The sequence below is a fragment of the Malurus melanocephalus genome, unplaced genomic scaffold (assembly GCF_030028575.1).
Source record: "Malurus melanocephalus ecotype Western Australia unplaced genomic scaffold, MMel_1.1 scaffold_25, whole genome shotgun sequence".
NCBI lineage: Eukaryota > Metazoa > Chordata > Aves > Passeriformes > Maluridae > Malurus > Malurus melanocephalus.
The window spans coordinates 299,201-322,702 of record NW_026623257.1 but is presented as its reverse complement, the minus strand read 5'-3'; the positions used below and the strand labels follow the sequence as shown (position 1 = coordinate 322,702).

The following is a 23,502-nucleotide window of genomic DNA, read 5'->3' as shown; positions in this document are numbered from 1 at the left end:
TGCTCTTTGAACAAGTTGCCTGTCTTTGGAGAGTGGCATTTCGCACAACATTATTCCTAACAAACTGTTGTTTTCACAGTACCYTTTACTTTGACAATCTGTTATTTTCACTATGTTTAATAGTAGTTTCTAGTTTATTTTTTGTATTAGTATTAAATTATCATAATGAACCTGTGCAGCTCTTCATAAATAAGTTATTTCTAATATTATAGGAGCTGTGTGTATGTCTGTTTTGTACAATGAGAACTTGCTGTAAATCAGACACAAACTCCTTGATTCAGTTGATGGAGTAGGCCAGAGCTTCATTTGCTTGCAGTTGCAAGTTCTTTTGCTGAAGAGCCAGCACTAAGTCACAGCTTCAGGGAGGTAGGTAAGGGACAGGGGAAAACAGCAAAAAAAGTCTTAAAACATGCTGGTGATATTTTTCGTTTAGACATCTGGCTCACATATTGGTTCTTCCAACTAAAGAAAATGACTCCTTTTAACAGAGCAATAAAAATGTATAGATGGTTTCAAGGAGAGACAAACTCAGAAGGGTGTATATAGATACATCACATGTTGAATGAGACCCAAAGCACCTTTGCAATCCCTGGAGGCAGCTCAGTACTGGGTTCCACTCAAATGAAATGGGCTAAATTCATSTTTTTCCTGTAGACTAYGGCAATACRCTATGTGCTGGATTACCTGAAAACRTTCCTTAAAAGTTACAGGATTTCCTTTAATTGATAAGCTCTTCTTGAAACTGGAATCTTTAGGCACTCTTCTTTAGCCTATCATGGCAGGATTTTGTTTTTAAAACGTCGTCGTGTTCATATGTTGGTGGTGACTTGCACACAGATGCAATGGCATTGCTTCAGAGCACTTGCATTACACATGAGAATTTATCTTTTTGTGGAAAATGTTACCTGAACTAATAGTCAGGAAACACCAAGAGTCTACTTTAAGTATATGAAATTATATTTATGGCTTTGCCATCTGGAAAGACACAAGGTATATAAGCCTTGTGAACGTGCTTGGTGATGTTTGAGAAAAAATAGATGGAATAAATTTGGCTGTGGCTCCTTTGTCACTCATGCTTCTGCACTGCTAACATGAAGATGGAAGTGGAGGTGTTTTATGGGATGAGATGCCTTCTGTTTTAAATAGTAGCAAAATTCTACGTAATTTGGAGTGCAAGCCTTGTACAATATGTAGAGAAGTGAGTTACAAAGCAGCCGCCCATCACTTCCAAGTGTGGAAGACAGCAGTGGTCCCCTTACAGTGCAAGTTGGGACCRTATGTGTTATTGCCTGGATGATCAGGTACCAGGCTAGTAACTTGGCAGCATCTGGCTGAAAAATCTTGACATCCCTGACTCAAGTTTGCMCTTCTTTGCTTTTCTAGAGAGTAAAATTCAKGAGAAAGTTGACAGGTTTGGTTAGMGTTCTAARCAGTCAGTATTTCTGGGASCCAAGTGATGTTAAAATCAKATTGGGRTTGTTTTAAGTGTTCACATGTTTAAAACGTGTTTACACAGTTGATCTCAGACCAGTGAGGAAGTCTTGGGCAGTTGGGAAGGGAGTCTGTTAAGGGAGGCTGCAGGATGGCCTTACTTCCWCTGGGTCTCCTGCCTGTGAGGATTGTTTCCTGTGGCTTACGCAACTTTCAGAAATTGAATGTTTTCATTATCATTACTTTCACTTTGGTTTTTGTCCCAGGAATAATTGGTGCGTGGGGAGTAAACTGACTCAGGAAGTGCTGAGTCTTCAGCACTTTCTTCTCCAGACTTTGAACATTCCTGCCATTCTGTACTGSTGTGTTTTGTATGGCTCTTGTTGCATTCTCAAGGACTTCTCTGAATTAGGGGTGTAATTTTCTTATTTGATATTATGTATAAAACCATATGTTTTTGATTAGGAATTGTGTGTCTGAAGTTATTTTATAGTGAAATTCTTAGTTCTTTTTGAGTTATGGAAATGATTAGAAACTGCATATATGGCTGTAGTAAATGCAGTATTAGATATAAATGGACTCATTTGCTCCTAAACAGGAATGCATATAGAATTATAGGAAATAGCACCTGCATCCACCTGAACAAGGCTTTATCTTGTCTGTATATGCATGAAGATCAAAGAGTGTTTTGCATATTTCTGATTTGCTTATTCCAAACAAAGTGTGATTTATTTGCTAGTTCGTTTATTTCAGAATTTCAAATATTATTGGTTCCTACTATTAGTAGTGTGCTATCAATTACTATTTTGCATATGACATTTTGAAATCTATGACATTATTTGCCTGTCAGCATCTCTTTACACTGTTTCCTTCTGTAGTGTGTTCAGGGGCTACTGCATGGCTCAAGTCAGAAAGTCTGGCAGCAATAATCTTACCTGTTYCCTATTCTTATTTTTAGTGCTTTGGCATCTGTGTTATCATGCCTTAAAATGAAAATAAGCTTYGATAAATGTAAAGGCATTCTGGAAATAACTTCCTTGGGTTAGGGTGTTGTACAATAGGGGTGCCTGTGGCACAGCTGCAGGATAGAGYCGATGAAGAAACTGCCTAGTTGGCTGTGACCTCCAGATAGCCTCTGGATATCTGTTTGGACAAACTCTTAAAGGCCTTAAGATTAAACTTTTATTGYACCAGGGCCTCCTGACGTTAGCTTTACATTTTTAAGACAGGAAAAAGACAGAATCTAAGTTTTAATTAGTGCTAGCGCTTGTAAAACAGCTGTCTATAAAATCAATGACATTCCTATTTGGACACAGGTACATTCTCCAAACTCTTACACAACCTACTTGTGTAGGTTRCTCTCTTTCCTTCCTTTAAACTTTTATTTTTAATATTCATGCAAAGCTTTAAAAGAATAATTAGACATTYTGTTATCTGGAGGGAGCAATCAGATGTAGACTTGAGACAGTCTGCATTGGACTTTGGCATTTTATGATTGATTTTTCTGAATGACAGAGTAGGTTCATTAAAAAACCCCAAACACACTTTTCTATATAAAAATCAGTATATTTGAAAGGGAATTTGGAAAAAAAAAATGAAATAAAAGCATTGCAAAGGGATTGAAAGTGTTTCTGGGAATGGGAGCCCAGTCATTACTGTTTGGCAGCACTGTCCTTATTGTTTCAGGACATCATCCTGTCATGGCTATCTCTCTCTCTCTCTATATATATAAAGGAATTAATTAATGTTCATTATGATTTTTGTCATTCACCTCATAGCGATTTTAGTTGAAGTTTCRAAGCATGCACCAGTAAGGCACAATATAGAAAATATTAGAAAACAGTATTTAAAAAAAAAAAGAAACCTAACCAAACTAGTTTGAAAAATATTCAAAAAAAAGTCAGTGTAAAAAAAAAAAAAAAATCAATTTGGCTCAGTTTACCAAAATATATACGATTCAGAAACAGCTTGTTGGCTGAGCTYGGCAGCAGGAGAAGCTGTAGTTGATCAGTTCTGCCCTCTTCAGCAGGTGTAATACCATTTGATGGGAATTGCAGTACATGGTTTCAGGGGACATGTGGATAATGTGTCCAGATGAYAGCAACATCAACAAAGTATAGAAAAAAAACATGGGCAGATGTTTGGCTTATTCTGTCTACATGGTTACATGTACTTAAATTCACTGTAATGGAGTTTATCTACTGCCGTGTTGTGGTTTGCTCTCTTACAGAGAAGGATTTTATGGCAGGCTGCTAATCTTGCAAAACAGTTCACCTGTTGCAGTAGCCATATTTTGCAGCCTTAACTGCAGGATTTTTACCTTTTTTTTTAACCTTTTTTTATTTTCCCTTCTCTTTCTTTCCAAACATGTTGAAATGCTAGGTTTGGCTACAGTGGGATGAATTGCTTTATGGTTTTGACGTAAAGGTTTCTTGCAGGGAGACTGGATACTTCAGACCTTTACAGACAGAAGATAAATTGCACACTTTTCAAATGTCACCCTTAGAAAAAAAAGAAGCCTCTAGGTTTGTCTAACTGAATAACTTTTACTTTTGTTTTTTTTGTTTTCTGCTGTGTGTGCCAGAAGGATAGTTAATCCTGAAATTACTGAAATAGAATGCTGGCTAAACTTGATCTATGGAATACTAAAATATATCAATAATTGCTAAAAATGTTTAGGCAGATTGTTAATTTATGAGTCATTGTTCTTCAGATCCATTTATGTGCAATTGAAAGTGGTGGTGTATTCAGCTATTCTGTAATCAGGAGGTCCTSTTGGCATGGGTAGAATATCCTAGGTCTGTTATCTGCTCCTGTCTCTGCATTCCCACTACTAGAACTYCTTAAAATTCTGGATCAACACAGCTTGTGAATTTAAATTCAGTGCTTTGTAAGATTAATTCAAAAATGTATCAAACTATAATTTTGAAGCTGATGTGAGCATTTAAAGAAAAGGGGGTTTATCTGCTATTCATTTAATGCGGCATGAAATTAACATCTGAATCAAACAGAAAAAWTTTAGTAAATAAGATCCAGCATTTWTTATGAGGCCTCATTATTCCATATGCATAGTAATATTTTCAAAGTGTAATTTTTTTCTTCTTCCTAAGCTGCTCAAAATGTTTTCTCCTATTTTTCAACAAGGCATTGTGTGTTGATGTTTGTAATTAGATCATTTGCATACAATCATTGTTATTAGAAAGTCAGCATTTTCMGTGGTTTCAGTTGTCAGTTTTATCCAAAGCTTTCTCATTTAGAAATATTTGAAATTATAATTTAGGTCACATAGTTTTCATGCTAACCATTATTTTCAGTGTTCTTTCCCACATGATTGCTTTTCAAGCTTAAGCTTGTTTCACTGTAAATAATTTTGTTGTGTCCATTTTAGTGGGTTTCTAACTGTAGAGTGGTTGGGGTTTTTTTTTTTAGGGAAAACATAGTTGCAATTTATTTAGGTGAAGTACTGTATCCAGAGCCACGTGTACTCAGTTGCTATGGAGATACCTGTCATCCTGTCTTCCTAGGAAAGTGAGAGGCCAGCGTGGCACCAAACATGTCCAGAGCAGTGGTATGCATAAAATTTGGTAGCAGGTACAAAACCTCTGTCAGTGGATTGAGAGATGTGTTCTGTAAATTCAGGACAAAAAAACCCAAAATTTACCCACTTTGGTTTTCCTCCAGGAGGTTATGTTTCCCCTCTGTCCAGTCCTGACAATAGTCAAGTTGCCAAACTTCATAAAACAATTAGGATTGTCTGTAGAGATTATGCCCTGTGCAAGTACTGAGTCAGAGAGGTCTCTCTGTGCTTCTCCTATATCAAACATAAGCTGGAAGAACAAAAGGTGAAAACTGTTTGCAGTGTTCGTGAAGCTGCTTAAAGGGAAGGAAGCTGATTTACATGGGTTTAATTTTCAAGGTCCTCCTTTTTAAGTGGTGTTACACTGTTGGAGGAGTTTGCTCTTCCAAAAAGATGTGAAAAGTGGTTAGGGACACTTTATATTCTGTTGATGCTGTCACAGACATCCCAAACATTGTTGCAAGGTCTCTGCCCACTTTTCATGAATGTATTCAAGGGAGGGAATGTATTTTTCTCTTTCKGTCTCTCTCTTTCTGGCTTTTCTCTGCAATGGACATGAGCCAGAGAAATGTCGTTCCTGGTCAATGCAGTCTCTTGTGTGAGGAAATGAAGTAGAGTGCATCCCATTAAATTATTTCTTTCATTCTAATTTCAGTGACTTTGCTTTTGGAAGGGATATATACTTTGCCAGCCATGTAATAAAAGAAAAACCAGTCTGTACCAAACAGAAGTCAAGCTTTAGGAATGGGAAAGTAACACAATAATAAGAAAGCTTCAGTAGAGGTGAAATTTGGCTTAAAATCTTAGCTTTGGTGCACTAAATATGTACTCTTCCTTTTAAGCCAGAGAGGAATTTGCTTTATAAATTTTCAGCACTTGCTAAATCAGTTTGATGTCACGTGATTGGATAATGTAAAATACACAAGAAATAGACAACAGAACAGGTCCAGAAAGTTAAGTAGCTTTTCTTGTATTCTTACAGTTTAGCATTKCAAATGTTTCTGGTACTTGTGTATTCCAGTCTGGTGAGACTCTTCTTGAAAGGGTCTGAATCCAACGAGCCACACTTACTCAGCCAAGAGGCTTCTCAGGGCTATGTCCAGCACAGCTCTCAGAGTAGGGAAAGGTAGTGTTTCGCATGGCACAGGCTATTGTTTGAATTTCGAGTGTCTGTGAACAGAGAGGAATGAACCTTGCAAGATAAGACATGCTGGAACATCTMTGACCAATTCAGAAAATAATATTCTCGCATATTGATGCAGTTGGACATCCTATGTATTCCTAGCACTCAGGCATGCTAGGAAGAAATTACACCTCTCACGCTAGTCAGAAGGAGAAAACTTCTGGAAAATTCCTTTTACTGCAGACGTGTTCTGAGAGKGAGAGTAATTTTGATGGCACATAAAAATTTACCTAGTGCAGTGTGCCTGACAACTGTCTGGTCACATTTTTCTGCTTCTGGGGTGATGTATTTGCCTCAGTAACCTTGATAAGGTTAGTTTCAGTCAGGGCAATGCCCAGTTACTCTAGGCACCAGTTTATACACTGGGAGCAGCCCAGATGACAAGTAGCTTTGCCARAAAGGTCCCGGGGGGTCCTGGTGGACACCAAGTTGAGCATGAGCCAGAATTGTGCCCTTGTGGCAAAGAAGGTRACTAGTGTCCTTGGCTGCCTTAGGAGGAGTGTTGCCAGCAGATCTTTCTCCTCCGCTCCACACTGATAAGGCCACACCTCAAGCACGGGGTCCAGCTCTGCGGTTCTTCACTCAAGACACAGATGGACATACTGGAGGGTGTCCATCAAAGAGCCACTAAGATGATGAAGGGATTGSAACATTTCCTTTGAAGAAAGGCTGAGAGCTGAGACTGCTCAGCCTGGGGTAAAGAAAACTTCAGGGGAAGGAGTCATCAGTGTTTACAAACACCTGAATACAGGGTGAAAAGAAGAGGGAGTGAGATTATTTTCAATGTGCTCTCGGAGGGCAGGAGAGCCAARTGCTTGCTGGCCATCACAGACAGCAGCTCCCAGTTAGCAGCAAAACTGGCACTCCATCCACCCCATCCCATGGGCTTGAAGCACAACAACTCACAGCAGACACAAGGGATGTTTCCAGGCTGCATGGTGCTGCCTGGGCCCTCAGTCCCTCCCAGGCTGTGCAGTCAGCTTCACTCTTGTCCCTGGTTTCTCACAATGCCTCATCCAGGGAGGTGAGAGGGAGTTTTGCTCCAGGGGTGATTCTCATTCCCTCCCTCCCTGACCAGTTTGAAATGGCTTTCCTGGCGCTGCCATGGAAACGATGCCTGGAGTCAGAAGAGGGAATATGTGTGGCATTCAGCTGCTGCCACGTGTGGGGAGGAGAGAACCCTCACTTTACCCAGTCCAAGTTCCCACTGGGGGGAGAGATGCGAGATTTAAGATGGGGGGCAGGGGGAAGAACAGTATAGCTCTAACCCACAGCTCAGAAACCATGTCTGGAAATTAATTTGAAATCCCTTCTGTCATTAAATTAACTTAAAACACTAAGTTTTAAATTCCTCATGCATGGCTTGTTTTTATTTACTTTGCCTTTCCTTTTCAGTAGTGTGGCATCATGGACTTTTTTTTTCCTTGAAAGGTGAGCTGCGACTCCTACCTGCTTGTTCTACTTTTGAGCTCAGGGGCTTTAGCAATGTGCATTGTATGAGACAGGGCTTGGACCTGTTGTGAACACTGCTAGAAGGTTCCTTGCAGGAACCCAGTTCTACAGGGATAGATGCCATTTTGATAGCTGTATTTTGCTGTAATAACGACTTGARTTTCTGATGACTTTCACAATATTGCCAATGAAATCTTCCGGTTGAAGTAATGCAACAAATTGATTCATTCATTATTTCTATTCCCTCTCTCTTTACTCTTCTTTTTTTTCCTCCCTTGAATCAATGAAAGTAACAGTGATTCCTATRGCTCTCCTTTTTTTTTGTAATTGTATCATAGCAGTAATTTTGATATTCCTTCTGTAAGGAACATCCCTGCAGAGTTGTTTCTGTCCATTTTAGTTTACTGGCAGTTTCCTCAATGTCATTTTGGTGGCAACTGAGTAGTCTTTGAACTGAAATCTGTGCTGTAATTGTGGAAGCAGCACAATTATCTTAGTGAGGCATGGTAATTCTGGAGTGCAGCACGTGTTGCTTGTGTATTTGATCTCCCAGAGGCAGAACCACAAATCCAGTCCAGTATATTTAATTATTCTGTTCTATTCATTGTTTTACTTACAATGAKTAGTATAAATCTGGAATCTTTCTGTTTGATTGTTTGAGAGCTCAATAGCAAAATCTATTTGCTGCATTATGTAAAAAATAGCCTGGATTCCCATTCTCATTCCAATTTGGATGTTTTATGGATGAAAATCTATTTTTCTGTAGAGAAATCTGATACGCTGTGTTTTCTGGTATCTGTTTGGTTGCAATAAATGTATATTTCACTAGTTAGAACAGTCCTTGTTGGTCGGATGAGCTGTCTTCACTGATAACCTCAAGCATATGCTGACTAAAGAGTAAGAGCAGGGCCACAATGTGTGACACTGTCTTCTAATACTCAAAAACCACCTGTTTTCAGGTCTCCATGACCCAGTGGAGTTATGATGTACTTAGTAACCATGCAAAAGCAAAAAAGAACCATCTCTTTTCATCTGTTTTCAAGTCAGTAGAGTGCTTCTCAGAAATCAGAGCTGCTGAGGTGTCTGCTATGGACCTAGGTGAGGAAGAAGAGGTGGATCAAGCCTTCACTTCCAAGAGACCTTGGGCTCTGGTTCTTAAAAGGGAATTCAACCATTCTGGTGCTGGGAAAAGAGCACAGTGGTGCATAACAATTTGGGACATTTCCTGGGTGTGTTGAGGACAGCTTCTTCACGTGGTCATGGACTGGCCAACTAGGAGCAGTGCTCTCCTGGACTGAATGTTTCCTAATACAGACCCGTTGGAAGATAAAAATGCCAACATCACCTGCAGACACTGTACGAGCATGGAGGCCATGGACTTGAGGAGGAAAAGTGGTCAGATAAAGACCTGAACTTCAGAACAGCAGATTTCAACTGAGGGAACTTCTAGGAAGGATCCAATGGGAACCTGTCTAGGAGGGCAAAGAAGCTCAGGAATGTTGGGAGATTTCCCAGTGCAGCTGCTTCTCGAAGTACAAAAGAGCAGTCTATCCCCCTAAGCAGGAAAAGGAGCAGACATWAAAAGAAATCAGTTGGAAAGGCACCAAACTACTAACAGTTCAAATGAGAAAAGGAGCGCTAGAGCAGTGCAAAAGGGGAAAAAGTTCCAAAAGAGGAATACAGAGGTACTGCTTCAGTGTGCAGAGATACGATTAGGACAAAAGGTCAGCTGGAACTCAAAATAGCAAGAGATAATAAGAATAACATAGGAACATAAGAATAACATAGTTCCTGCAAGTGTGTTAGCAAGTAGAAAYACAAGAAAGATACAGATCTGCTGCTGATTAGGGCCAGCAAGTTCATCAGAAATGGCACAGGAAAGGCTCAGGCACTTTGCCTGTCTTGTTAGGTAATGTGTGGCTCCAAAACGCTGTGTCAAGAAGCAACAACAAAGCAAATGGCAAACCACCGGTAGTACARAAGGATCAAGTGTTATTGTTCTTCAGCCTTACTGTCCTGCATAACTTCTCATTGTTGCCAAAACTGGTTACCTTGTTGCTCATTTSTTTTTCCAAGTCCTTTTGTATGTATTAAATAGCATGGAACACGGAACCAGAATTTCACTGGGGGACACCTTCATCTGGGAGAATTTACCATTTATTCCTGGATTTGACYTCCAGTTTAAGAAGGAACTAACCCATGCAGAACCTTTCTAGATAACTCGTTCATGTTTATGTCAGAGTCCAMAAATTCTATTCTGTGTTGCAGGCTCTGATAATTTGCCTAATAAGGCTGTCTGGCTTGCTGCTCTGTAATCTTCTAGTTCTCCCCAAAACTGGCATAGCAATCAATGTCTTACAGTTTTCAGGTACTACATTTGTTTTAAGCTKTGTATTTCTTAGTTCCTCAGGCTATTGAGCAAATACCATCTGATCTTCAATTTCCTACAGGTTRTTTTGTCAGTTTGTTTCATGACCTACTCACTTCAATTTCAAGCAGATCCTCTGATAATACTCCCTCAGTGATTTTTTTAGCATAAGGATTTCCCATAAAATAGTAAAAAAYTTCATGAGGGATTCATTTGGTTTCTTTTCAAAGAGCCCTTTTATATCCTGATCACCCAGTGGTTTTACAGACTCTCCAGGCAGATTCTTACTCCTGATGCATTTGGAGAAATTTTTGTTGTTCGTTTCAATGCCTTTGGCTATTTATGCCTTAAAATCACATTGTGCTGTCTTGTCTGCTTATGTTTAACCCATCTGCATTTATGCTCCTATATTTTCTTCAATTGAAGATGATTTCAGCTTTCTGAAAAAGTGGTTTTTATTAATAACCCCTTCCTTGTCTTAACCTTTTCTTGGTACACTGCCTTGACTCTGTAGGATCATCATACACTTGCAACAATTAGTTTCCATACTGTTTATGAAGACTTTGCTTTTAGCTTTAAGTAAACTTCTTGATTTTTTTTTCTTACATATTTTCTCTTTTTTATGGCTYGTAACTGGCAGATGTTCTACTTTTTGTGGGAATGTTGGATTTAAGGACAGAATGGTCACTAAGAGTGGTTTCTTAGCCTCAAGATGTGAAATKATCTTGCTTGACCGAGTCAAGAATTTAATCTTTTTCTGTGGGTATCGCAAGCGTCTGTGTATGATATTATCCAAAATTCATCTTATGTGCCATGTCRTCCTGTTACTTTTTCTTTTTGTACTGAGTATTGGGGTAATTGGCCACTGCCAGAACTATTACATTTTGTACCCATATTTCAAAATACATTTCTGCCGGCTCCATACTGCATCAACCCATATTGAACCCATAAAAGGTATTTTTATTCTGTAAAGTTATTTTATTGGTTCTAAACTCTTTAYCTACCTACCCTTGCCCATACTACAAATTTTATCTTGAACTATATGTTCCTTACCTATTTGTTTTCAAACAGGTAATTTTTAGGCTGTAATTTCATTATGAAAATCTTTTTACTTTGTTCAAAAGATTAGCTATTCATACCAGAAATTAGGAGAATAAGATCATAATGATACTTCTTAAAACTAACATTTTCATTACTAATTGCTTTTCTCTTTCATAAGGAACAATATGAATCTGTTGGGAATTTCCTGAAACTATGGTATTTCTGTAGGGTAGCCAGAAAAGGAATGAATTGCCTAATTATTTTACTAGTTCTCTTCTTTGTAATAAAAGTTGTAATAAAAGAGGAAATATTCAAAAGCTATTAAAGTTAACTGCTACTGCCACAGAATCATCTGTGAGAGAAAATGTGCAAATCTCAAGGGTTTGCAGTCCTTGAGTTCAATTTTTTTTTAGCCCATGCCGGCGTTTTTACTTTAGTACTTAAAAGTACTTAGTAGCAGAAGTAGGTGAGTTGACTAATCAGTGTATTATCTTCTAGAATACTAGATTTTTTGTTTATGAACATCCCTGTATTTGAGCTGAATTTACAATTTTATGCAATCCTTTATTATTTCAAAGCCCAACCACATTCACTTAGTGTAGCAAACTGTGTGTCGCAGGTGTGCAGAAAATTAAGTTTTGGTGTTGTTAGTTTGAAGACAAGAAAAAAATCCTATAGGTATTGATTTACATCAATTTTTATTAAAAATAAAAAAAAAAGACCATCTTGCTTTGTCAGATAATTTTTGAATCTCTTAGTAACTAGCTTATGACCAGTTTTTTAATAGCTTCTCATGGCAATATTCAGCTCTAGTATTCTAATTAATTCAGAAATTCAGGGATAATTGCAAATTATGGAGTCCATTCTTGGATATGCTGCACTGACAGTCTGTGTATGGATTGAGAAATAAGTCTCTCTTACAAGACAAGGAAAATCAAGAGTAAATTGATCACTGAAATAATTTCTCCAGTGCAAGTTGGGAAACAGAAAGGGAATAGATGTCTGCTCTTTTAGACCATTCTGGACAAGTGCAAAGCTGATGATTTATCCTGATGGCTCTCCAYCTGTCCCCAATGGCTTGGATGATGAGTATTCTCACAAGTCTGGAAGGGAGAACTAGTTCAGACAGGGAACTGGAGAGCTCTGAAATGCTGGAGAAGACTTCAGATCTCTAAGCACATGGCTGCACAAGAAGTGGAGTGTGTCACGGGTGTGCACATCTGTCGGTGCACTGACACCTCTGCAGCTACTGCTGCCATCCTGGCACATTGCCCAGCAGAGCACAGATCTAATCAGATAAGAAAGGGAGACTAGAACTAAGGATGTTTTCAGAGGCAAAAAAGGTTTTCTTAGTGCTTCAATTAAAAGGACCTTTTTTAGAAGTTTCACATTTTGAGACTGTGTTGTTAAAATTTCTTTGCTTTTCACATACCTTTAAACCATACAAATACATGTTGCAGATGGAAGATGCCTAATGATACAAGACTGTCTTGCTCTTTTCAGAACAAAATTACTCTACAGATATGGACTGGAAAATCAATGTGAAAAACATGAGTCCATGGTTCTGTCTGATATATTAGATATGCTGAAAATGTAAAGTCAGGCTTCAAAAGCTTCTACTGTAAATGGATTTGCCCTTTTACGCTTACACATAGTAAAGCTTTATGCTTGGACAACTGAGAAGTAAATGAGAATTACAAGCTCAGGCCAGTGTAAGACTGAAGAGTCAGTCCCTGTTACCAAACTTCAGCTCTACTTCTCTTGCTCTCCTTGGAGAAGACCTACCATCTCTGAGGATTTGTTATGCTCCCACTTTGACCTTTACAAATGATAACAGTAAGCCCTAAAGCAGGTCAAAGTTAGTAAGGTAGAAAGTCAGTTTTTCTTACATCCTCCTTAAATTGCTGCTTCAGAGGGTGGAGAAGCAAAACCATGACATTAAAAAGCTCACAGTAGTTCTAATCCTGTTCTCTGAAGTTTTTACTTACAGTTTATTGCAATCATGGTGGGTGAGAAACCATTGGGAGTCTTGGCAAGGGATGCAAAAAACAGTGAGAAGGAGAAGAAAAGAGTTAGCTTAAAGATTAAAGTTGAACTCAAAACAGAGAGAAGAAAAAACAGGATAAAAAAGGACCAAGACATTTGGAATAGAAAAATGGAGATAATTTAAAAAAAAAAAAAACTTTGGTGATTGTGCTGGAAAAGAAATAATGCAATTTTCCTAGGAACAGAAGTCCAGGAATTTGGGCAGTGTGCATTCTGAGAGCAGGGCTTGCCTGTGCCATACAGAGGAACAGGGCAGTGTGCCTGGAGAGCTGAAACATGCAGTGRAATGCAATTGTCACCGTATTTGTATCAGGATCCTAAACAGAAAATAAAATAGGATCTTATTTCTATAAAAGTTGTTAAAGGCTTAAAAGGGACTGCTTTGAAGTAATCTTGTATGAAAATGGAGGAATAGTTTATTTTTAAACACTGTAATCAGCCAAACTAGTTCTTTATCCCATAAATAATCCATATGCATAATAGCCTAGATGCCATTCTAATCTCTTGGAAAGAAGCATGGGATTGTTAAAACAGTCAGATCAGGTGAAGCTGAAAAAATTCAGGCTGCTAAAATACAAGCATTTACATGAAGCTTAATGTCCTTGATGTAATCATAATCAGAGTGTTTGGTAGCCTCCGATCTAATCAATAGCATTGGTATAAAAACTTGAAAAAATATTCAGCTCTCACCATCTCTAGATTCATGGAAAAATAGGTTAAAAGAGATCTTTGGAGGTCTCCTTCAAGCAAGTCTATGTTCAGTGTTAGAGCAGCTGTGAAGATGACTTTTGAGGAATGGAGATTCTATGTGTACAGCCTGTTCCATGTGTTGTTTGGTTATGGATTTGGAGTGGGTTTTTTAAATTATTATTATTGTTTTTGTTGTTTGTGTTTGTTCTTTTATATTATGTTCAGTTAGAATTGAGTTCATTGCAACTTGTCACTGTTGCCTGTGTCTCCTTGATCATGTATCGGGCAAGAGGCTGGTGATGTGTTCACTATAATCCTCTTAAAGAAGTAAAAGTCTGTAAMAATCACACTACAGGCTTGGGGCAGTGTCTGGAAAGCAGCCCAGCAGAAAAGGATCTGGGGGTGTTAAATGACAGTGACTGAACATGATCCAGCATGTACCCAGGTGGCCAAGAAGGCCAGTGGCATCCTGGCTTGGATCAGCAATGGTGTGACCAGCAGGACCAGGGCAGGGATTGTCCTGATGCAGTGGGGAGGCTGTGCCGTGAATCCTGTGTTCAGTCTAGGCCACTCCCTGCAAAAAACATATTGAGGTGTTGGAGCCTGTCCGGAGGAGGGCAGCAGAGCTGGGGAAGGGTCTGGAGGGTCAGTCATACAAGGAGTGGCTGAGGGAGCTGRGGTTGRTCAGCCTGGAGAAGAGGAGGCTYGGGGGTGWCCTTGTTGCTCTCTAGAGCTGCCTGACAGGAGGGTGTAGCCAGGTGGGGATCAATCTCCTCTGCCAGGCAGCCTGTGAGAGGACAAGRGAACATAGTCTTAAACTGTGCCAGGCAGGTTCAGGTTGGGCATCAGGGAAAATGTTTTCGTTGACATGGTGGTTAATCATGGGAACAGTCATCCCTGGAAGTGTTCAAGAAACAACTGGAATTGTGACTTAGTGCTGTGGTCTAGTTGACATGGTGGTRCTTGGTSAAAGGGACTTTTAATCTTGGAGGTCTTTTCCAGCCTTAGKGATTCCATGAAATGCATCCTCCCTAGACCATCTCTTCTCCATGCTAAACAAATTGAATTCCTTCACGTTCTGCCTGTGTAATGTGTGCTCCAATCTTCTGACCTCTGTGGTCTCTTTGGCCTTCTGGTCGTCTCACTTGCAAATGTTTCATGTCGTGTCCCAATGGCTCAAAACCAGCCTCTGTAATTGAGATGCAACTTGAGTACAAAATAAAAAGGAATAATAACATCAATCCTTTCCTTGTTCTACTAGTGTCTCTCTTGTTAGTGCAGTGAAATGAGTGGTGGCCATTATCACCACAGGAATGCGCAGAGTCATAATTTTGTGTCCCCCACACCCCCAGATCCTTTCTGGGGAGATGCTGTACTGCTGCATAGGATTCCATCCTCTGTGCAGGACTGTTTGTTTTGCTTTCATAAACTTCATGACACTGTTGCTGGCCTGTTCTTCCAAATTGTGGAAGTTCCTCTGAATGGTAGTCCTGTCCTCCAGTGTRTGACATGTTTCCTTCAGGTTGGTTGCCTGGGAACTTGTACTTGCATTTAGGTGCAGTCATCGCTCCATTAAGATTCTGCAAGAATGCACATACCCCCCTCAGAGATTCTGAATTTGCCGCCTCTCTGGTTGTCTGAATATCTTTTCATGAGCTTTTTTCATCACCCCCATGTTATTCAGTATAATGGAAGAATGAAACAATCCAGTGAGAAAGGATAAGAACAGAACAAGTGAAAACAATCCAACAATGGACAGTGTAGAGAAAGTGGAAGGTATTGATTGGTACTTTCTAAAGCCCAGACTTGAAGGTTTTGAACATTTAGTGTCAGATGGATAGGGGCATTGCTAGTGGTATTTTTTTTTTCCTGTTTGAAAGTATGAAGACACTGTTTTCCTTCTATTTACAGGATGGGCTGTCAGGTTTGATTTGTRTCTGATGCTATCTGTCCCTGATTTCTGCCAAGTTAAACTTTACTAGGTTTTGCTGTTTTCCGTAGGAAGTATGTGCTCCAATTTTTTCTATTCATATGTTTGGTACAATAGGTTAAGAATAATTTGTTACCAACATCACTTTGAGAAGTGGCATTCTCTTGGAGTTTATYGATGTGCCGTGTATGGAATTGTGCATGATGCCATAGGATGTGCCTAGGAATATACACATACTACTTGTGATGTTAATAAATATGTAGTTTTTCTTGATCAACAGATTACAAAAAGATAGAGCCAATGTTGTACATTTCTACAGCCTGTGTATTTTTTGAAGTTCTGTGGTTTCTAAGATACTCCTTTGAAAGACTTCAATCCCAGAGATTTGTTTGTTTGTGTAGCTGTAACCAGACTTCCTGTATTCATCTCACCACGGATTCCCAAACCTGGATTATCAGTGCTGGTATTTGTCTGCATTTGAAGATTCAAATGATCACCAGTGCCCCAATTAGGTTTTGTATAGAATATTTGCAATCAAAAGCAAAGCACTTCCTCTTTTAATATCATGACCTGAAGATTCTTCGAAATCCAATAATTCTGCAAGCCTCTTCTGCCTAAATTTAGGGTTTTTTTTTAAAAAAAAAAAAATTTTATGAGCTGCTTTTTATTGTCACTGCCGATTTTTCCATGTCTTTTGCTCAGCATCGATACACATCTATCTCTGTGTGAAAGGATTGAAGAATCACTTTAAGATTGTAAAGGATGAAGTAAAATGAGATCAACTCCAAATACCAGCCAAATTTCTTTTGACCTATTTTACCCTTCCCAAYGTTCAAATGGGTCGATACAGATGATCCAGCAGAAGTGAAGCATAAAAAATAACGAAATACCTGGTTTGGTGTGCCCTGAGCTCGGGATACCTAACTTGTCCAAAGGCTACGAAGATTTCCATCATGCTTGTTCAGTGTCTGGACCACTCKGAAATGTTATGACCTGACTCAAGTCTTATTTAGTGCCTGAAGCTTTGGTGACTGCAGAGAATAGAAAAAACACAAAACCCATGCTTTGTGAAAACACAAAACCCATGAAAGTACATTGAATTGCCGTCAATGGAATGATGAATATTTTTTATTAAAAAAMCCCACCATGGTAGTGGACAAATATCCTTTTTCAAACAACAGTTGCTTCAGGCCCTAGCAGATAAAAAAACTTTGTATCACTTCAAAACAATCTGATAAGGTTATCATGAAGTTCCTCCCTTTCTAGGTCACTCTCTTGAGTGATTTCTCTGGATTCCTAATCGTTATCTCTGGTCTCTGGTAGCTTCCCACTCCCACATCCCTCCTGGTGCCAAGTGCTAGGGACTGCCGRGCTGGTCATTGCACTCTGTAGTGCCTTTGCATGGGCACTTGCTTTGGCATTATTGCCCTTTGTAGCACGGTCCTTGAGGCTGCTCTTGACATGTTATTATGTAAATTAATTTTGATGTTGCATTGTAGTTTCTGCTGTTCTTCATTCTGCAATTGTCTTGACAACAGATTTGCATAATCAGTGACTAGGAATTTGTTTTTAATTTTGATGTTCTGATTAGCTTGATTCAGATAAATAAGAGAAAGTTGTGAAGATAACACAACATGGCATGAATTGGTGAAAACTATTGTAAACACAACAAATAAGACAAATGATGGAGTCAGGTTCAGTGATTATTTTTATAAAATGTAAGCAAATGTTATTTCTGGTTTCTGTCTTCTTGCACTGACAGCTGCTTGAAATCTAAGCATATGGATTTATTCAAATATTAGTCACTCTCACTGCTTCCCAAACAAAGAGAAGGAATCTTATCAATTTGTTTACTGTCRGATTTCTTGGTACAGAGGGAAAGAAGACTCACAAATTTTACCTTAAATCTTTGCTTTTTTCATTCCARAGGCAACCCTGTGGACCTGCACCTTTTTCATGGCATGAGGGAATACCAAACACAGTTGCTTATTAAATTTAATGTACAGGGTAGTTCTWGAAGTAATAAWTGTTTGGCTCTTCACATATCCCACMTTCCCACCTTTTGTCTCCTTCCTTTCATTCTATCTTCTGATGGCACCTGACAGAAKATAAGTAAGAAATAGTAATGAAGTTACTGTTCATGTTTTCTAGCTGTTTTCATGCATTAGAAACTAAGATTATTTCTTTCTTAAGTGATCCAGCACATCTCTGCTTCCTTCTTGAGGAATATCATAGATGCAACTGCCATTTTCTAGTCATTTCTGTAGGGCAGGACCTAAATAATGTTAGCAGTGAAACATTAATTTCTACATCTTAAGAGCAGTTTCCTCAATAAGGAGCCAGAGAGAGAGAGCATGAGAGAAACTCCTTAAACCAATCAGTTTGGGTGTTTGCTGGAGCACTTAGTGTAATAGGACTAAAAGAGWTTTGGTGGAGAATGAGTCATGAAGTGTGCTAGGAAATGAAAGAAAGATGGAAGGCAGAAGGGAACAGAAAGGACATCGTCACAATAGAATCAAGTAACTTTAAAAATGCAGTAGAACAGAATAGCTGTTTAAACTTCTTTTATTTTGAAAGCAAACACAACACTCAGTTTTATTTTCTTTGGTACTTCATACTATCAGAATTTCTCCAGGCTTGCATGCTTTGATGTAAGCATGCTGGCATGGAAAATACTGTACCACTTTGATTTTTCATTCTTCAACAATTTAGTAATAGTTCTGTTACAATCCTTTGTGCATTAAGGGTTTTATTCTATGCAAACAAGACTGGGATTTGAATAATAACTCTTGGAAAGCCGATCAACAGTCTCTTCAGCTTTTCAGGCAATTGATTCTTCTGGGGAGAAATGCTTTCTGTGAAGAAGGCATATATGGAATAGGTGATTAYTGTCATGTGATATTTTTTAATCCTATCTTCAAACAACAGTGAGAAGGATGTTTCTGCACACTAAAAAATGTTCGGAGACTATTATCAGCTATTGATTACTACAGAACTGTTGACATTTAATRAGCAGTGACGTTTTGGTGTTTACATCAATCTGATTTTCTTGTACTCTRTATAGATTAGTTTGGAATAATAAATTCACAGTTAAGCAGGCTTTGTCACGTAGCCAGTGGCCATTTAGGTGTGCGCTGCCTATTCCATGCTGTATATAACCCATGTGGTCTTCCCACTTTACTCCCAGTGCAGGACWGAAGTTATTCCGTGTCAATAGCAAGAGAAACAATGAGGAGTGATCCAGCTGGATTAATGACTTTCTGCCATTTCCTTCTTGCATGTCAGTTATGATTGCCTCATTTCAGAGATTTGAAAAGTCTAATGCCTTCATTTACCCCTGGCTTCTTGGTCAGAGGTTTTCAGTAGGACATAAAATGAACACTTAGGAATCCTATTCCTGCCGCTTCTTCCTTTCTCTCAAGTACGAAGTCCTTCAGTGAAACTTGGTAGATATAAGTYATGACTCCAGTTAATTTCCAGTGCTGTTCTGCCAGGCAGGATTTTGCTGAGGAGTTATTCAAGGGACTCCCACTCATACCTCTGCATTTCTGGGAGGTAGTTTTGAAAAAAAAAATAAAAAAAAAAAGAGGGAGAAAGAGAGAATGGGTGCATTTGTGCAGATAACTTAATTACTTAAGAAATGTGTTCTCAAAATATTTCTCCTTCATCCTTCAACAAATCTAAATAAAAGGGSCAGGAGAGATGTTTTTGTTTACCTGTGAAAATGACATAATGTAACTATGACTAAAATGAAAGAGCAGCCACAATTGACAAATCTACAGTAAGCATAACTCCCTAAAAGTATTTCATTTTTTTTTTATTTGATAAAACTATTGCTACAATATAGGGAGAATGTAGCCCTTTAAGAAATGGTGGGGATTTTACTTATGTTGCTTTTACTGTTTTTTTTTAATAAAAAAAGAATCTTGTGTGTATAAAACCAAAACCACTTTATACATACCCTTAGAAGCTCTGTGGATAAATCTTACCTGGTAGTATTGGTTTGGTTTCCTTGACAGAATAAAAGAAAATACATTAGTGGTAGGAATTTTGGCACAGCTTTTGTCCAAAACTGCTCTTGTGTTTCCCTTCTGCACATCATTAAATGCAGAAATTACGCTGCGCTCAGTCCATAATAACACACCTTCAATTTAGTTTGTTTCACTGGTTTATACTGTGATGGTTGTCTTTTTAAGTGYAGAAGCTTTTGTCACCAAAGGATTACCCACAGAACTTCGCATCTTTTTTTTCAGTGACACAAATTTTACTTATCTGTGATCATACTTAGGTCAGCTTGCTAAAATCTCTATGCTGCTGAGAAATTTGTGTGAACTCTGTAGGCCTAAATTATTTAATGCATTTGGAAGTTCCATTCCTGATAAACAKTCTCATTCATCATTAGAGTAAATGGAGCAAGTAGGTGTCACCACAGAAATTTGAACTGTATTAAAAAAGGAAAAAAAGTTTCCTTGTAAGGTATTACGCTAATAGTTCTTGCACAAATTACATTTTTGTGTGCTGAAAWTCCTTCTTTATCTCAAGAGAAGTCAAAGCAAATGGTTTAACTTACTTTTTTCAGGAACTGCAGTTTGAGAGACTGACTCGAGAACTTGAGGCTGAACGTCAGATTGTAGCGAGCCAGCTGGAGAGATGTAAGCTTGGATCAGAAACTGGAAGCATGAGCAGCATTAGGTAATGTACACATTTTTAATGTCTTTATAATTAGTAAATTTTGTTGCTGTTATGAATTATCACCAAGAACAAGTTTAATATTGTGTTTCTTAAAAAAATACACCAGGGAGCATGAGATTTTAGTAGTTGGAAAATTTGCATTTTGACCTGCTTTCTAMAAAGAAAATTTAATGCAATTTTTTATCTTGTTTGTCCATTAACAAAATAGTAGTCAGATTTGGAATTCATTGTTTTGCTGGAGTCTGAATGGGCTATCAGCAACCTATTTCCACCTCCAATACCTCTGTAATTTTCAGCTGCAGATTTTTAGCTTCACAATTGCAGAGATGTATTKATAAGTTTTGTGAACCTAATTAATCATAATTTTACCATTCAAGGTATTAAAAGCTTTAGAATGATTTACATAAAGCGGCTGACATGACATAAAAATGTAATGAGTAGATATAGGTCACTCTCTGTTTAAACATTGGTTTAGTTTAAGAAATTGTTTCTGTACATTGTTTGGAGTACAACAAGTTTACTTAAGAAATGGTAACAGGAGGACACTGATACCTTGGTGAATTTAGTGGGAGTAAAGACTTTGCATTTTTGAGTTTCTTGATCTGTGTGTTCCTTTGTTTTCTCAGTGAACCTAATAAATTGAAGATGATAGTACTTGAGTTCAAAAAAATGAGAAAAAAAAAGTTGTATAGGCATGTGTTGTGTGTTTATCAGTGGAAATATGAATAGATAGCAATATCATGCCAAGCTTAGTGCCAAGTTTTGTGGGATAATAGTGGCAAAAACGCAAAAAATATTGATCAATACTGTAAGAAACTTTCTCAGTTTAAGCAATTCAAAYTATGCTTCAATCAAATAAATGATTGTTTTCCATTGTAAGTAGGAAATAGTTATTCAGTAGAATGCCAAAGATGTAACAAAAATACTAAATGCAAGTTCAATTAAAATGGCAGAAGTCAGAAAAATCTTCATATTCAACTTCTGCTGACATAGTGGAAGTTGATGTAAATATAAGCRTTCTTAATAAATCAAGTGAGAATTATCTTCTTAGGTAAAATCTTACAATATATCATGTTTGTCACCCTCTAGACTGGTTAACATTAGAGAAAGTATGTTACTTAACATTATTTCAGCAGGGAATAAGTAATACTTGGCAATGCAGTAGAGTATTATATTTGCATGTCAAAGCATGTGCTTCACTAGCACTTTATATTCTACATGTAGTATGACTGCATTTCAAGAAAGTTATCTGAACTATGTTTGAGTAATACTGATAGATGTTTAAATAATGCTGGTTTTTTAGAATTATTCCAGTCGGTGATATGAAGGTTGGGAAATTTCTTGTTGCACAGGAAATGTTTCCTTGGTGAACTTTTTTCTTATTGATAAAGTTGTACTTTTGAGTTATCTCAGATATCAAGGTCAGATGATTGAGTGAGTTCTGAGACTCGAGTTATTCAAGAAATTTAACAATTGGACTGGTAATTTGTCTGTGGAATAAAGTAGTATATAGAATAAAGGAAGAGATTTTACACAAATTTTTRACATGTGTAATTTGCCCTAGAAATGTTTTACATATGACCAGGCAATTTCTAGCATTTAAACTAAAAACCTTTTCAGAAATACTTCAAATACTGTTTTCCAGAAGATAACATTGAAAGTGTACAGTTGAATAGCTGTCCTTAGACTTGGCAAGCGATGTAAAGAAGAAATCAATAATAATCTATTATGTTTGTGTTGGGTTGTTATTTATCCCATATGTATTAAATGAGTAATTTAATTTTCTGTCCTAAAAATTCTAAATCATCACTGGAGGGGCTTAGAACTAACACAGATACTAAATGAAGTCAAATATCTGTCTGGTTGCTGTGCTGACTTTCTAGACTGCGTTCTTTTCAGGAATAGGTACTTGTCTGTCGACCAAAGGCAGAATCAGTGGCTTCTGAGAAAACTGAATAAAATGCTTAGACCATGAATTGGGACAAAASTTGTGAACTCTTCCCTTCCCCAGTGTTTCTCTCTTGTCAGGCTATGAACAGTTCCTTACTCAGCCTGCTGAGTATTAAAATTCCATGATACATTCCATAAGGAGACAAGTCACGTTCTGCACTGCTCCATTCCTCTGGCTGGGGGACTTCTTCCTTCTGGGCCATATCTGTCAGTCTGTCACTCCCTTTAGTATTTGGGGGCAATTAGATACCAGCATATCTTTACAGCTCTTCAGTCTCTGATCATTTTAAGCGCATATTAAAAAATGTACTGTATTTACTTGTTAGCAAATCCTTGAAACCATTAAGTTTGTTTAATATTCTTTATCACTGTTTTATGTTTGATTTTTTTTKGCCTCACTGTTCAAACTGAGGGGTGTAGCTCAAGCCAAGCCTACTCTTTTTCTTTCAACACAGCTTTTGCAAATTGGTCAGGCAATAGACTTTTTCTCAACTGAATTTCTACTCACTACTGAAATTGGTAGGAGTGATGTGCCATTTCTTATTGAAAGTCTCTCGACTAGACTGGCATTTGTGCATGAGTGCCTGAAGCAATATGATGAAGTTTCTATATCTTACAAATAACAAAAGTATAGTCTAATAAACTGAATAACATGGAAGGCATACCTGCTTTGTATATTCTTTCTTCAGTAGAGCTCTCTCTCTTAGAAATGCATAAGTTATTCACACTTTATTACCAGGAAACTGATGCTTTCCTTAGGAGGATACAGTTTTTGCAAATTCACGAGAAAAAAAAAAAAAAGTACAGCAAGTCTAACAGAGAAACACATAAGATTTCAAGAACGTTGAAGAAATAGCTGGAATGCACTGTGACATAGGTAGGCAGCTGCTGCTGTGTTGGTCAAGTAAATAAAATTGCAATTACAGTTTTCCTGTAGAGCTGTCAGTGTTAGATCTAAAACTACTTATTGTGAAAGGATATATAGCAGTCTTCTTATATATTTACTATTAAGGGTTGAAAAATCCAGTAGCCTTGTCGAGGTGAGGCTCCCACAACCTAGACCTGCACAGACTGAAGAAATAGGCTGAATGGAACCTTACCAAGTTGAAATTTATAAATTATTTGCAAATGCAAATTCATGC

The 23,502-nt window shown here is 38.0% G+C and overlaps 1 protein-coding gene across 1 annotated transcript in view; it reads left to right on the top strand.

Annotated features, from left to right (window-relative positions):
* Positions 1–23,502, top strand: part of CTNND2 (catenin delta 2) — a gene marked incomplete at its 3' end in the record, with an annotated part of 536,496 nt that overhangs the window by 218,018 nt on the left and 294,976 nt on the right. The window contains exon 3 of the mRNA XM_057390373.1: positions 20,298–20,410. Within this exon, the coding sequence (XP_057246356.1) occupies positions 20,298–20,410 (113 nt within the window). The remainder of the gene's footprint in view (positions 1–20,297; positions 20,411–23,502) is intronic.